Genomic DNA, 15860 nt, shown 5'->3' with positions numbered 1-15860 from the left:
TCGATTTTACCAGATTGAATATTCCTACACTATTGTTATTTTATTAATGTTTAATAGTTGTGATTTTTAATAATTTTTTTCAATACCACATGATTTTTTTTCAGTCCAAATACTACATGTATTTAATTTCAAATACAAATTTTCTAATTTAATTATTAAATTATTAAATTTTGTATCTAATTTAGTTATTATTGTTTTATAAAAATAAATATTAAAATTAAAAATTGTTAGGTATATAGATATAATAATCTGCACAAGGAGCTGGACATCAACTAGTTTTAAAATAATAATAATAAGCCCCAAACACCATTATGAATTGAAGAACTTGGCGAAGCCCAAAACTTTAAAACAAACGAACAAAGTAATAGCTCAAAGCAATGAAACTTATTTTGATAAAATCACAAAAATTATGTACATTGATAAATAAATGCCGTGAGACAGTGAGTCTCCATAACGATCTTAACAAAGTTTTTTTTTTGTTTCCTTGTTCGTAATCACTTGGTGCATTACTTTGACGCAGCGCAGCAAAAAAAAAAAGTAAAACAAGTGACAGAGTCTCTCTCACTTGTAGAGATGTTCCATGATACTCCTGAGCTTAATGACATCTGCACCTACAAGCTCTGCTTTCTTGACGCCCCCTTTGAAGAATTGCATTGTTGGCTGCATTCATCAACCATCAAAATAAGTCTCCCATTAGATTGATGGCTCTCACATTGAGCTCATATCAATTTACATGCTTGATCCTAGAATGTACAGATTAAAATTCCGAAAGAAAAAAAAAAAGAAGATGTTTTACCACAGCAGAGACGTTTAACTTCCCAAGAGCATTTGAAAGACCGCCCTAACGAATAGACAAGAAGCTATCTTAGTTAATGATACTCAGAAGAAGAAGAAGAAGATGGGATACAAAGAAACAGTTTAATTTATGTGTGGCTCAGCCACAGCAATTTCTATACTTAAAAGCTTCCAATCATAAAGCACAACAGTGGTGGCTTATATGTAAATGCAAACATACCTCATCAATGTCGACCTTGTATGTAGTAACATGTGGATATTTCTTACCGAGCTCCAACATTACAGGAGCGATAAGCCTGCCTAAAGGTCACAGATTAACAAAAAGCCTATCCAGAACCTAAACTTGGTTTCAGAGAAATAAATTAACTTACAAGGTCCACACCACGCAGCAGTGAAGTAGAAAACCGATGGCAAAGATCCATCTGAAGAAAAGAAGATACAATCACACTAAGCACATCATATCAAATGAAAAGAAACAAAGAAAGATCTAACCTTGAGCTTTGCTGAGTGCATTGTTGAACTCCTTCTCCGATTTCAACACGACAAAGCCAGATCTGTCTACAAATTACAAGTTGCAGAGATCAGTAAGAGTTGAAAATACGAACATGCGGTTTGGTTCTTCTCTTCACCGTTTCAGTCTCGATTCATTTTAGATCATATCCTGAAGCACACTTACCTGGTGCAAAAAAGCAGAAGCTTCTTCGATCAAAGTTGAATTCGGTGGAAGCGTACACGGTTGATGTAGCTATGAATGAGTTTCTCGCAATCTGCAAAGTTTGGGGGCATATTAGTCAAAGATCCGGAAAAAAACGCAGAGAACTCGAAAGAGACCTGATGCAAGTTAAACCAGTCGCTCTTCATCGTCTCGACCCCAAAGATTTCACCTCTCTCGCCGGTTTCTAGGGTTTCTCCAAATCCCGATTTGCAGCCTTGTCTTCCGTTTTCGCACAACGAATTAAACAAGAGTAGCAAATTACAATATGGCCCACGTATAACTTCCGATTTATCAATTATCCCCCTAAAAATACTCTTGGGAATTTTTATACATTTCTAGGTACGGATCGGGTTCGAATATAACATATCGGTTCTGGATCGGGTTTGTATCACATCCTAGAATCTATGTAATAATCATATATCGTTTGGATTCAGGTTATATCGGATCGGGTGGGATAACCCGAAATAAAATCTAAAATTTAAAAGCAAAACATAAAAATATATACTTATTTATATAAAATTAGATATTTAAGGTATTTATTTAAATATTAAATACTTATTTTTAGATATTATATCAAATAAATATGAATTAAATTTTTGAAATACATATTTGTGATCCACGTATAACATCTGATTTATAAATTAGCTCCGTAAAAATAATCCGGGGAGTTTGTAACTAAAGTCTAAAACTATGAGAAAAAAACCTGAACTGAACCGATCCAGCTGAACACAACTCCAAACCAACCAATTATATCACCTAACCTAGGTCTGGGTGTTCGGATACACGTTGGCGTTCGGATCAGGTTTTTCGGGTTTTCGGGTTTACGCTCCTAGGTCCCATACTAAAATTTTATCAGTACGGACCGGGTTCGGATAATAACGCTTCGGGTTCGGTTCAAAATTGTATTGCGTCCTAAAACCCATAAAGTAATCATATAACGTACGGATTCGGGTTATATCGGTTCGGATGTAATCGAATTAAAAAACAAAAATTTTGAAGCAAACCATAAAGAAAAACATATAAATTAAATAAAAATTAATCTATCACACATAAAATTGATAAAATAACAATAAAATGTTAAATCAAGCATGAAAACAAACATCATTTGTAAACAATATGTATTGCCTTATAGAGAGTCGACTTTTTATTTCAATGAGCAAATTATAAAATAGTTATTTATAACTAATTGTGTACTTAAAACATTTATTAAAATTTTAATATTTATTAGTATATATCATATTACCACAAATATTGAATTTAATAATTGAAATACTTATATATATTTCAAAATATTTATATTGACTATTAATTTCAGATTTTTCGGGTTCCTCGTTCGGATTCGGTTAATAACACATCGGGTTCAGATATTTTTTGTACCACCCTACAAGACCCGTTTGGGTATTTTTACATTTCGGGTCGGATAACGGGTCGGGTTTTTCGGTTCGGGTTCGACTCGGATTTCGGGTTCCGGATTTTATGCCCAGGCATAACCTAACCAGTTGGTTAAAAAAAATTGTCAACTTAAATGGTCTGGTTTGGTTTAATGTTAATTAGAGTACTAAATATACTAAAAATATTAATATTTAGGATAATTAACAATTTAATCAAAACAAGTAAACATAATTTTATATATTTGACTTTTAAAAGAAAAGAGAAAACACAACTAACAATAAAATAAGTCAATATGAATCTTAAACACTATCATCAAAATTGAAAACCTACCTATTATATTTATATTATATTCAAAGATAATAATATAAAAATATTAGATTACATTTTTAATATTTTTATTGTGATAATTTTTTTAATATAAATTATATTTTCACAACCAAATTAGAACAAAACTAAAAACTAACTCGGTTGAACTTAAAACTACAAACAACCCAAACAAAACCAAACAACCAAACTCAAACTGAATCAAACCGAAGACAAACCAAACTAATTTTGGTTGACTTCGGTTAAAGTTTTCTTAAACCAAACAAATTAAACTGAACCGAATCTAAATTTAAACCTAACTAAAACCGTACCGCAGCCAAAAAACTGTCAAATTAGTATTTGAAACGAATATTTGAAATCTAGTAAGTACTTTACATATAGTTTTTGTTTTGTAAATAAAAAGACAATAAGAAATAACTGATGTATCTTTTGTAATTAAAGAAGAGAAAGAAAAAAAACTTATATGTTTTTATTCCATTGATAATGAATCTTTTATATAAATATGCAATAGCCCAGAGACCAAGTACAAGTAGAATTTGGAGAACAAATAAACTTGGAAATTAAGTCAATCTATAACACTTCGTAATACACATCACTTCAATATTATAACACTTATCTTTGATTTCCATTATATTAAAGTACTTTATGTTGTCTCATTAAAAATTTTATCAGAAAAATGAAAAAAAACTATAGTCAAGTGAAAATGAGTGTAGTGTGTGATGAATTTGTCGAGATATTTGAACCAGCATAATCCGATAAGATGAACCAACTTCGTAGAAGTAGCATTGAATAATATTTTGTTGAATTTTTTTTTGTCAACAACTTATGACTCGTGCCGACTCTGTGAACTAAACCGGAAGATCTTGATCCATATGAATAACGAAAAACGGTTGCTTCCTGACACTGCGTGCTAGGCTATCCGCCTTTGTAAATATCTTGTTGAATAATTCAGCCAAATTGTTTAGTTGAATGAAAATATATAGCACGAACATCGCCATTCTTTTTCAGTGTATGGGTTTGTTATGCTTTGATCTTTTTTTATTCTCTTAATTCTTTACGGTACACGTTCAAAATTTTGAAAAAAAAATGTTATATATTATATATATTTTTCATTTTACTATAAATACAAAGTAATACAACTAAATAGTAATATCATCTACACTAAATAAAATATCAAAATTCCAATTTTTTTATTAGACTGAATTTTATCAAAAATGATTTTCGTTTTATTAAAAAGTTATTTCTGCATTTTAAAAGAGTGGATCAAAATCTAGTAATATTTATAAAATTTTATTGCTATATATTATACCAAAATAATTATTAAAACGACTAAGATGTTAGTTCATTAAATATCTTATCAGAGAAACATAGTTAGAAAAACTCAATTAAAACCTAGTTATTTTAAATACTAAATTTCATGTTCTTACATGAATCTGCAGTGTTATTAATTAAATTTAAAATGAATTCGGAAATTGATTAACAGTCAAAGAATCTACAGACTCTTATTAAAGCTTGTAAACTGAATAAAAAAAAAACTAATACGGCGGACCGGATGGGATACCCGAACACTCCTGCTTAGTCTTATTACAAAACGTTAAGTGGGAAAATGTCATTTTGCGACAAAACTACAGCGTTTTATAACGAAAGGTTGCCGAGAAAGAGGGAGGGGGCTTAAAAGAAAACCCCATAAACCCTAAAACTTCAATCGTTTCGCGAAAATGCAGTTTATTGTACGATCACTATCGAAATCAACAAGACCCTTGTTGAATTCAAGAGCAAGACAATCATGGGTTTTGTCTCAGCGATGTCACTCGACCTTCTCCGGGAAGAAAAGTAGTAGCCGTAATCACGGAGGAAGCATCACTGAGTCATTGTCGCCGGCGACGTGGCCAAGACCGACTGAGATACCATACCAGCCCAAAATCGCCAACTGTACCGATCTGATCGGGTACGTGAACCAACACGTCGAGTTCCACGCCAAGCCCGACGGAAGCTTCTGGGCAGGCACCGTCATCACTCACGGACCTCCATCTGGTTCTGGGTCGGATCCAAACTCTGATTCAGTTCATAAATTCTGGTTAGGCTTTTCAAAGCTTTTTTTTAATTCAAACCCAAAATAAACCGAAGCCATGAAATTGAATTCAAATGGTTTCGACTCTCATATGTGAAATCAGGATTCCAGTAATATTCGAAGGGGATTTAGCTCATACTGCCAACTGTCATTTGAAGAAAAACGATCGGGTTCATATCACGGGACAGATCTTTGTGGATGCCAGTGAGATAGCTGGAGCAAAGCCTGATCAAGCTTATGTTCATGTAAGAATAACAGAGACGATGTTATCAGTTTATCATCTGGTTTTGGAGTGGATTATTACTTCTTTTTTTAATGTTTGTTTCCATGATTCAGATAATGGTTAGTGATCTCCACTACATTCAGGGTTCTAAAACCCTACCAAAAGTTTTGCCACCCTTGGAACAAAAAGAAAGCGTGCTTAAGCATTCTGGTAAGTGTGTCGATCATGTTTCCCTATGGGATTGGCTATTTAAAAATTGATGAACATTTCGTATTCTTGTTTCTTTTAGCTAGCCTTCTCAAGAAAAGAGATTCTCAAACTGATGTCTGGTTGGATCTTGTTGGTAAACCGGATGAATGGTGTGATTACCGCGAAAGCAAACAGAATGGATCGGTAATAGATTTGTTACATTCCGTGATAGATTTTTCCCAAGTTGTTCCCTTTTTTTTTGCTTAATTCGTCTGTCTACAGGTGAATCCTAGACACCCTGATTTCAAGAAGAAAGACGGGACTGAAGCGCTTTGGCTTAACAAGGCTCCCAATGAGATATTGTCTGATCTTAAAGCCCTGAAGTTCGATGTTCCTGTCAGGTCAAAATACGCTAAACAAGCAAAGGGTAAGGAACTGAAGTTCTCTTACTGTTGAAACTGAAGTTTATTTTTCTTACTGTTGTATAAACCAATCTTTGCTTCTGTAAAATATGTGTAGCCGGAGAGGAATCATGGAAGGACTTGGTGGAAAACATGAATAAGTGGTGGGACAACAGATTGAACAAGGTGGGGAAAAATGTTAAAGAACCTTTGTATTTTCACATATTTACTGCAGGGTACTAATCGTTTAATGAATGTAGAGAAATGAAAAAGCTCCGGATTTTAAGCATAAAGATACCGGTTTGGGTCTGTGGCTAAATGATTGTCCAAGCTGGGTGATAGAAAGACTACCTCCTCCAAAGAGCAAAACAAGTGTCAGCTACTGAGAACAAGATATGGTATATTCCTAAGGACATGTGGTCTACTCTTAAGTTTTTGATAGATTTTGAAAGCATTCTTTAAGTTGTGATCGGAAACAAATTTGCTGAAACAAACAATCAATTCGATTTCTGGGTTAGTTAAGACTTGGTGGATAAACGATATCCGGGAAGTACAATAGAAATAGCTTTTGTGAAATTACAACAATATTCCTTCACAGAAGAAGACAAAAAAGTAGTAGAGACAAAGGGAACGTACAAGTTTAAGTTACGGAATCAAACTATGAGAATAACAATGTGGAGTCGAGGAGGCCCAGTATATGGCTTTGAAAACCGGCTTTGAAAACCAACAAGTCATAAAAAATTGATTTTCAGAAATTTGCGAGGTCTTATATTCCACAAACACATTATAACGTTTATGTTATTTTTTAATTCTAATTTGAATAAATTTTGAAGATAGAAATAAAAAGAGATAAGTGGTTTTAAGTTTATTTTTGTTTAATATTGTTAAAATTGATTCATGCTTCTTATGAATGTATTTTCCAAGAGTCCTACACTGATTCATGACTTCATTTCTTCTATGCCTGCATTTCCAAAGTGAAAACATCGTTTATTTTATTTATAATAAATTTCTTTTAAAATAGTATAATTTTTTAAAAATTTGACAATGAAATAATACCCTGCAATGCAATAATCTTTATACAATATATTGTGTTTGAAAATAATTCTCTGAGGGACATATTCCTACAAGGTTATATTGCTTAAACACATTATATGAAATTTATTCGAACAGACAATGCAATTATTTTTTTAGATTTAAACCACTTAACTAATGAATGATACTTCACGTTTTCAAAATAAAACGTTATCGTTTAAAATTTCCATTCACTCATAATGTTTTCATCTTTTGTTTTCAAAGAGTATTCCGATCATTTAATTGAAACAATAGTATCGTTTATTGAAATTCAATCTAATAATATATTCGTTGATAAAAAGAGGAAATGTATTTTCTATAGTTATAACTTATACAACATCACAATAATCATAAATTCTACATTTGTTTTGGCATTTTTAAAAAACTTTTTTGTCTTATTTTTTTGGTTAAAATAAACATAAAGAAATAGTTACCTATTGTATGAGATGGTAAGCCTTGGCATCTTCTGTAACAACTCTGGAGGCATTTGGCCGGAAGCGCCTCAGTCATGGCACAACTTTGACTGCAACGTTCACGACATTCAGCCGATGTTTCTCCGTCAACTTTTTCCATCGCCATTATCATCATCACCACCAGAAAAACTACAATCACTGAATTATATTTTGCAGCCATGTTTTGTTATTTGTAATATTTTGATTTGTGTGTTGCGAAGATTGTTTTTTTTTTTGCATGTGAGAAACAATGAACATGTATTCTTTTTCTTGATATATAATTTGGTTAAGTTTGACCAAAAACAAAGGAATTTTTGTCAAGAAAACAAAGATATCAGATTGATATAGAAATTAGCAAATTGTTGACCAAACACCAAAAAGTTAGCTGATTTGTTTGGATCGGACTTACAAGGTCGGATAAGATACTATAATTTTTATTTAAATTCAACAGTCTTATTTTGTTTATATTCAATATCAATATTTCACCAATTTAAATCCAAAACTTTATAAATCATACATAATGTTATTAAAAACAAAAACTAGCAACTTTGTTTATTCAGAGTTAAGAAATTTTTATTATATTACTATTTTGTCGAAGTATGCTGTCTAGTGGTCAAATTAAAAACCAACTTTTATTAATTGGAAAAACATATTTATGAAATGTACTAATCACTTGTAATCTAGGAGCTTGTAACTCTAATGAATGTGGATAAATGAAAAAGTTCTGAATTTTTTGTTTTTGATAGACGTGGGGGATCTTAAAGGCTTTCTAGTCCTAAAAACTAATTCCACGAGGTCTTGTATCCGGATACGCAACTAAACCATTAATATAGCACGGCTAGATAGTCAAAGGGAATCGAACCCATGGCGTAAGCTCCAGTTGGAGCTCTTTTACTACTAGGCCAATACTATTTGGTTAAAGCTCCGGATTTTAAGTATAAAGAAATGGTTTGGGTCTGCGGCTAAATGATTCTCAAATCTGGATGATAGAAAGGCTACCTACACCGAAGAGCAAAACAAGTATCAGCTAATGAGAAGAAAATAAGAGCAAGATCTGGTATACTCTTAAGGACATATGCTATACTCTAAATTTTGTTAGATTTTGAAAGCAAAAGTTGTGATTGGAAACAAATTTGGTGAAACAATCAATTTGATTACTAGATTAGTTAAGATATGGTGGATAATAGAAATAGCTTTTTAAAAATTACAACAAATATTCCTTCATAGAAAAAGACAAAGTAGCTAATTAAAAAAAAAAGACAATGTCGTAGAGCGAAAAAACACTAATTTAAAGAATCAAACTCTTGAAAAAACAAAGAGGATCAATTATATGTGGCTTTGAGAACTAACAAATCAAAGATTATGTCGAGCATACTCTGTGATCGCCTGAAAGTAATACTTCCCGCTAGGCCTGGGCATTTTACCCGAACCCGAAAACCCGAACCGGAACCGACCCGAAAACCCCGGTTCGGGTCGGGTACGGGTAGAGGCCAATTACCCTATTGGGTCTTGATTCTAATGACCCGCAGATAGGAGACCCGACCCGGACCGTACCCTATACCCAATCGGGTATTTGTAGACCCGAATTAAAAGCCCTAAACCAGACTAAACCACTTGTAGATAGGTTTTTCACATCCCCGATGCACATTTAGCCCTTTTTGCTCGTGTCGTGAACCCCTTCCACTCCCCCATAAGCGTTTGATTCGAAGAGTTTGTTGTCGATTTATAACCAATAAATCCAAAATCAAACATCACCAAACTGGAATCCTATCAGAATCAGAATCAAGTTCTTCATCAACGGCAACGACCTTTAACCCTAGCGTCTTCTTCCTCAACAGCGTTGTCTACAAATCGATTTAGGGTAAGTCTCGAACTTTAGTTGTGATTCTTTTTTTTTATGGCTTTGAGTGTTGAATGTTGAATGTTGATTTTTGTTTATGGTTTTGATTAATCTGTTTGATTACGATTAAGTTTTGTTTCTTCTTCCTTGATTCCCGATTTGAATTTGAGACTTTGAGTCTTATTATGAGACATTATGTTGTGTTTGTTCTTTGACTCTTTGTTAAACAAAGTTTGTTTGTTTTGAAACTTGAATATGTTATGCTCTATGTTTCTTTGTTGTAAGCTTGTAACTTGTTGGTCTTGTCTAGAATTGTTTTTAATCTTGTCTTGTATATAATGCAGATGGTGTCTTCATGTGATGATGATCTCGAAGGAGATGAAGTTCAGACACCAATCTCTCGTAACAAAGGCAAGCGTAAGAAAACAGAAGGCTATAGTGGTTCAAGGTCAGAAAAGAAAAGGACGTCAAAGGTTTGAGAACACTTTACTTGAAAGAAAGAAGATAATGATAGAGCCGTCTGCAACTATTGTGGGAAGGAGATGGCGTGTGCAACAAAATCAGGAACAACAAGCTTGAAGAAACATGTTAATATTGCGTGCAAGGCTTACGAAGCATGGCGGTCTGTGAACAAAGACAATAATCAAGGTGCTTTAGATGTCGACGATGGTAACATCAGAGTGTACAAAGTTTCTGAATTTGTCTTCAGAGAGGCGACAAATGAGATGATGGTTGTTGGAGAGTTGGCTTTATCTTGGGTGGAGAGCGTAGCTTGGAGGAATTTCTGCAACAGGACTAAGCTTTACGTGCCTCATTCTAGAAGAACAGCGACCCGAGATATTGTTGAGACTTTTGTGAAAAAGAAAGAGACAATGAAGAAGATTATTAAGGAGAACAATCAACGGCTGTCACTGACGACTGATATTTGGAATGCTCCTCATACCGGTGCCAGTTACATGGTGATTACGGCTCATTTTATAGACAGCTCATGGCATTTGAGTGATAGAATAGGAAACATTATATTTTGTAATTATTATGATTGATTCACGAGATACATTTGTACCTGTATATATTGATAATGCAATACATAGAGAAGGACATCGATTGTGCTTCTGACCATTTAACATGGTATCAGAGCTAACACTCTAAACCTAGCCGCCCATTCAACCTCCTTCTTCCTTCTCTATTCTGAAATCTGCAACTTTTTTTTTTCTCTGTCTGTCTCTGTTTTCTTTTCTGTCAGTCTCTGTTTTATTTGAACCAAAACCCTTCTCTCTCCTTTACTCACGATCACCGCAAAAATCACTGTAATGGTGGCTACTACACCTTCTGCTGTATGTCTTACTCAGATTCAAGCCCACATACCAATCAAGCTTGACATGGCCAAGATGAACTACGATTCATGGCGTATCCTCCTTGAAACTCATTGTCTGAGTTTCTCTCTTACAGGTCACATTGATGGCTCATCTCTACCCACTGGACCTACAGACACAAACTGGCACCAACTTGACAACACCGTCAAGATGTGGATCTACGGCACAATCTCTGAATCTCTTCTCAACTCAGTTTTGAAAACGCAAAGTTCGGCTCGTGAGCTATGGCTTACACTCGAAAACTTGTTTCGTGACAACAAAGAAGCACGAGCCATACAACTGGAGAATGAGCTCCGCAATCTCGTCATCGGAGACATGTCTGTTCATGAATACTGTCAAAAGCTGAAATCTATATCTGATATGCTCACGAACGTCGACTCTCCTGTTTCTGATCGTGCTCTGGTCATGCACCTTCTCAATGGGCTCAGCTCCAAATTTGACAACATCATCAATGTTATTAAACATCGATCCCCTCCTTGCACGTTTAGTAATGCTAGATCAATGCTTGTGGATGAAGAATCTCGGCTTAAAACAAAATGTAACACCGCCGCCAACAACGACGACAACTCTTCATCACCTCAGATTCTTCTCACCACCACACCGAATCACCAGTCACAGGCACCTGACTACTCTAACCCACACAGCTACTCTAATAATCAAAGAGGAGGACACCGCAACAGAGGAAACCGAGGACGTCATGGGCGTGGTCGCAACAACTACAACCAAAACTGGAATCGCAACTCGTATCAGCCTCCATGGCAGTGGCAGCAACAACAACAGCAACCTTTCTGGCAACAACACCAGTGGCGTCTTAACTCTCAGCCTCAGACGTTTGTGCCACCATATGCCTCTGCTCAACCAGGAATCCTCGGCTCCATGCCTCAACCACAACGTGGTGCTTTCTACTTAGCACAGACGTCTCAGACACTTGCGAGTGCCTTCAATACTATGACACTGCAAGACCCAAACGATTCAGGATGGTACATGGATAAAGGTGCAACCGCGCATCTTACTTCGCAGCCCGGTATGATCTTTATATCACCCATGTCTCCTTCTTATAATAACTCTCTTCCCTTAATTACTGTTGGAAATGGTTCCAACCTTCCAGCAACAGCTATAGGAAACTCATCCATCTCAACCACTTCTCGTTCTCTCATTCTTAGAAATGTCTTACTCTGTCCTAGAATTTTAAAAAATCTTGTTTCTGTTAGACAATTTACAAAAGATAACTCATGCTCTGTTGAATTTGATCCTTTCGGTTTTCTTATCAAGGACCTTCAAACTCGAGCTCCGATTATCCGATGTAACAGCATTGGACCTCTCTACTCCATTACACCATCCTCTCATCATGCTCTTATCTGGACATCTCCTTCTTCTTCTGATTGGCATCGCCGTCTCGGTCACCCCGGGAACTCTACTCTTCGTTTGCTTATTTCTTCTGGTCTTCTTAAGTGTTCTCAGCCAGCTATGTCTCCCTTGTGTCATCCCTGCCAGCTAGGGAAACATACACGGCAACCGTTTTTCTCTTCTACTTCAAAAGTTTTCTCTGTTTTGATATTGTACACTCCGATATTTGGACATCTCCGGTCCCGAGTGTCAGTGGAATAAGATATTATGTTATTTTCTTGGATCAATATAGCCATTTTCTTTGGGTTTATCCTCTGCGTCAAAAAAGTGAGGTTTTCACCAAATTTCTCCACTTCTACAAATATGTTCAAACTCAGTTTAAGAAAACCATCAAATCCTTTCAATGCGACAATGGCAGAGAATATACAAGCAGAGAATTCCAACTCTTTCTATCCTCTCATGGCATTCAATCTCGTTTCTCTTGCCCTCACACCTCTCAGCAAAATGGACGTGCTGAACGAACGCTCCGAACAGTTAACAACATTATCCGTGTCCTCCTCCTTCAAGCTCATATGCCTCCTTCGTATTGGGTTGAAGCTCTGCATATGGCAACTCATCTCTTTAACATCCTTCCATCCTCTGCCATAGACAATGAAATCCCATTCACACGTCTTTTCCAAAAACCAGTCTCCTATGATCACCTAAGAATTTTTGGCTCTTTATGCTATCCAAACCTTCTCGCCACTGCTTCTCATAAACTCTCTCTGCGCTCAACAAAGTGTGTTTTTATTGGATATCCAATAAACCATCGTGGCTATCGCTGTTTAGACATCCAAACAAGGCGCATCATTATCTCTCGCCATGTTATTTTTGATGAAACTTCTTTCCCATTCCAATCTCTTGAAAATCAAACATCTTCATCTTCATCGTCTACTACAACCTCCTCCCACCCGTATCCCCACTCTCTCACGTCTCAAACTCCTACTTCCCATTCAATTCTTTCTCCACCAGAGACAGCTCCCATTCCTCCTCCACCTCCACGTAATCCTCACAACTTAAACCGCTCAACTCAGTCATTGGCAACCAACGCCTCTGCTCCCTCACCTCTTCGTAGCTCATCAAATGATGCTGCTCCTTCTGTTCCCGCTGATCCTTCTGCTCCCTCTGATCTTTCTGCTCCCTCTGCTCATGTCCCTCTTTCGGGTATTCAAACTCGCAGCCGGAGCGGAATTACCAAGAAGAAACAAATTTTCTCTCTTCACACAGATACGATCTCTCCTCTCCCTTCGTCTCATGTGCAAGCAGCAAAAGATAAGCACTGGAACAAATCAATGCAAGTAGAATATGATGCTCAAATTGAAAGGGGCACGTGGACTCTTGTCCCACGCCCTTTAAACACTAACATTGTGCGTTCTATGTGGCTTTGTAGACATAAGTTTGATGCAGAGGGCCACCTTAAACAACACAAATCTCGTCTCGTCGCAAATGGAAAGTCACAACAAATTGGCATTGACTGTGAAGAAACATTTAGTCTAGTCGTAAAACCAGCAACCATTCGCACAGTACTACATGTAGCTGTCTCTCTTGACTGGCATGTGCACCAATTAGATGTCAAAAACGCTTTTCTGTACGGCGACTTAGACGAAACAGTGTATATGCATCAGCCTCCTGGATTTGTGGATCCCACTCGGCCAAACCATGTATGTCTCCTGAAGAAAGCACTTTATGGCCTTAAACAAGCTCCCCGAGCGTGGAATCAACGATTTGCAAATTTTGTAACAAAAATCGGTTTCAAGCAAAGCAAGACCGATGCATCCTTATTTATTCTCAGTCGTGGAAAAGACTTGGCGTATCTTCTTCTCTACGTCGATGACATTGGACTTACTGCATCTTCCACCTCTCTCTTACGGTCGATCATAACATCTCTCAACTCTGAATTTTCGATGACTGATTTAGGCAAACTTTACTATTTTCTTGGTATTTCTATTCGCAGGGAAAACCAAGGAATGTTCTTAAGCCAACAAAACTATGCTGCAGACATCATTCATCGTGCTGGAATGACAAACTGTAATACTTCAGCGACACCGGTCGACACATCTTCAAAACTACCAGCAGATATTGGACCACCCGTCACTGATCCCACACTCTACCGTAGTCTTGCTGGTGCCTTAAAATACCTCACTTTCACACATCCGGATATCGCTTATGCTGTCCAACAAATATGTCTTCATATGCACGACCCTCGTGAGCCTCATCTAAATGCTTTAAAACGCATACTCCGCTACATCAAAGGAACAATCTCACATGCCATTCACCTCAAAGCAACAGACATCTCCAAAATCACCGCCTACTCAGACGCCGATTGGGCTGGATGCACAACAACACGTCGCTCAACCTCTGGATATTGTGTGTTCCTCGGTGAAAACCTCGTCTCTTGGTCATCAAAACGTCAGCCTACGGTTTCGCGTTCGAGTGCGGAAGTTGAATACTGTGGTGTTGCTAACGCTGTCGCCGAAACAATCTGGCTCAGAAACCTTCTTCTTGAACTTCATCGCCCAGTATCAACAGCAACAATAGTTTATTGCGACAACGTCAGCGCTATCTACCTCTCCACCAACCCCGTCCAACACCAACGAACCAAACACATCGAGATCGACATTCACTTCGTTCGTGAACGTGTTGCCGTTGGTACAGTTCGCGTACTACATGTCCCCTCAGCTCATCAATACACAGACATCTTCACAAAAGGACTTCCTTCTTCACTCTTCACCAGCTTTTGATCCAGTCTCAGCGTCCATCCACCTTACGCTACGACTGCGGGGGACTGATAGAATAGGAAACATTATATTCTGTAATTATTATGATTGATTCACGAGATACATTTGTACCCGTATATATTGATAATGCAATACACAGAGAAGGGCATCGATTGTGCTTCTGACCATTTAACATTGAGGAAGCTCATCATTGGATTCAAGAATGTGTATGATCACAAAGGTTCAACAATATCTAAGGTACTTCTTGATTGCTTAGAGGAATGGGATATCAAAAGGGTGTATGGCATAACCGTAGATAATGCCACAGCTAATTCTTCTGCATTGAGGCGGTTTCTGAAGCTTTTATTGAGAAAAATGGCGCTGATGCATTGGTTATTGATGGGAAGTATCTGCATTTTAGGTGTGCTACTCACATTCTCAATCTGATCGTTAAAGAAGGTTTGCTGGAGATAGAGAGCAGTGTCAATGCCATTCGTAATGGCATTTATTTTGTGAGGTCTTCAACTCAGAGGCAGATTTCTTTTGAGCGACATATAGAGTCATGAAGACTTCAGAGAGGAAGCTTACCTTTGGATGTGAAAACTAGGTGGAATTCGACCTATTTGATGCTAGAGCAAGCATTAAAGTTCAAGGTGGCTTTTGAGAAGATGGAAGCTGAGGACAAGCCCTACAACGACTACTTCAAAGAGATTGTGGATGGACAAAAACGAGTTGGACCACCAAGTAAAGAGGATTGGGAAGCTGTTGATATGTTAGTCCAATTCTTAATTATTTTCTACCAGGCTACTTTGGTTCTGTCTGCATCAAATCATATTACTGCACATAAGTTGTATCATGCGATCATCACAGTAACAAGGAACATTAGTGCTTTAAGCACTGCTCCTGGTCCT

At 36.7% G+C, this 15860-nt stretch overlaps 2 protein-coding genes across 2 annotated transcripts; one reads left to right on the top strand and one right to left on the bottom strand.

Annotated features, from left to right (window-relative positions):
• Positions 1-365: 365 nt before the first annotated feature.
• On the bottom strand, positions 366-1763 carry LOC106293224 (thioredoxin O2, mitochondrial). Its single transcript, XM_013728881.1, has 7 exons — positions 1627-1763; positions 1472-1562; positions 1288-1353; positions 1167-1217; positions 1016-1095; positions 797-841; positions 366-660 (listed from the first exon to the last, which is right to left on the bottom strand). Exons 1-7 carry the CDS (start codon positions 1654-1656, stop codon positions 562-564), a joined length of 462 nt encoding a protein of 153 aa, XP_013584335.1. The 5' UTR covers positions 1657-1763; the 3' UTR covers positions 366-561.
• Positions 1764-4854: 3091 nt separating this feature from the next.
• On the top strand, positions 4855-6748 carry LOC106292951 (protein OSB4, chloroplastic). The gene is made up of 7 exons (XM_013728621.1): positions 4855-5303; positions 5401-5542; positions 5634-5730; positions 5810-5913; positions 5992-6136; positions 6229-6296; positions 6371-6748. Exons 1-7 carry the CDS (start codon positions 4945-4947, stop codon positions 6494-6496), a joined length of 1041 nt encoding a protein of 346 aa, XP_013584075.1. The 5' UTR covers positions 4855-4944; the 3' UTR covers positions 6497-6748.
• The last annotated feature ends 9112 nt before the right edge of the window (positions 6749-15860 follow it).

Source organism: Brassica oleracea, chromosome C5 (assembly GCF_000695525.1).
Source record: "Brassica oleracea var. oleracea cultivar TO1000 chromosome C5, BOL, whole genome shotgun sequence".
NCBI lineage: Eukaryota > Viridiplantae > Streptophyta > Magnoliopsida > Brassicales > Brassicaceae > Brassica > Brassica oleracea.
This window is presented reverse-complemented; position numbering and strand designations above follow the sequence as displayed.

What these genes read in the sequence shown, in the direction of transcription:
- LOC106292951 (XM_013728621.1), top strand. Translation starts at nt 4,945, where the DNA reads ATGCAGTTTATTGTACGATCACTATCGAAATCAACAAGACCCTTGTTG. An exon ending in CTGATCAAGCTTATGTTCAT is followed by an intron (nt 5,543 to 5,633) that starts GTAAGAATAACA and finishes TCCATGATTCAG; the next exon opens with ATAATGGTTAGTGATCTCCA. An exon ending in AAGCGTGCTTAAGCATTCTG is followed by an intron (nt 5,731 to 5,809) that starts GTAAGTGTGTCG and finishes TGTTTCTTTTAG; the next exon opens with CTAGCCTTCTCAAGAAAAGA.
- LOC106293224 (XM_013728881.1), bottom strand. Translation starts at nt 1,656, where the DNA reads ATGAAGAGCGACTGGTTTAACTTGCATCAG. An exon ending in ACTGGTTTAACTTGCATCAG is followed by an intron (nt 1,563 to 1,626) that starts GTCTCTTTCGAG and finishes CAAACTTTGCAG; the next exon opens with ATTGCGAGAAACTCATTCAT. An exon ending in AGTTAAACGTCTCTGCTGTG is followed by an intron (nt 661 to 796) that starts GTAAAACATCTT and finishes TGATGAATGCAG; the next exon opens with CCAACAATGCAATTCTTCAA.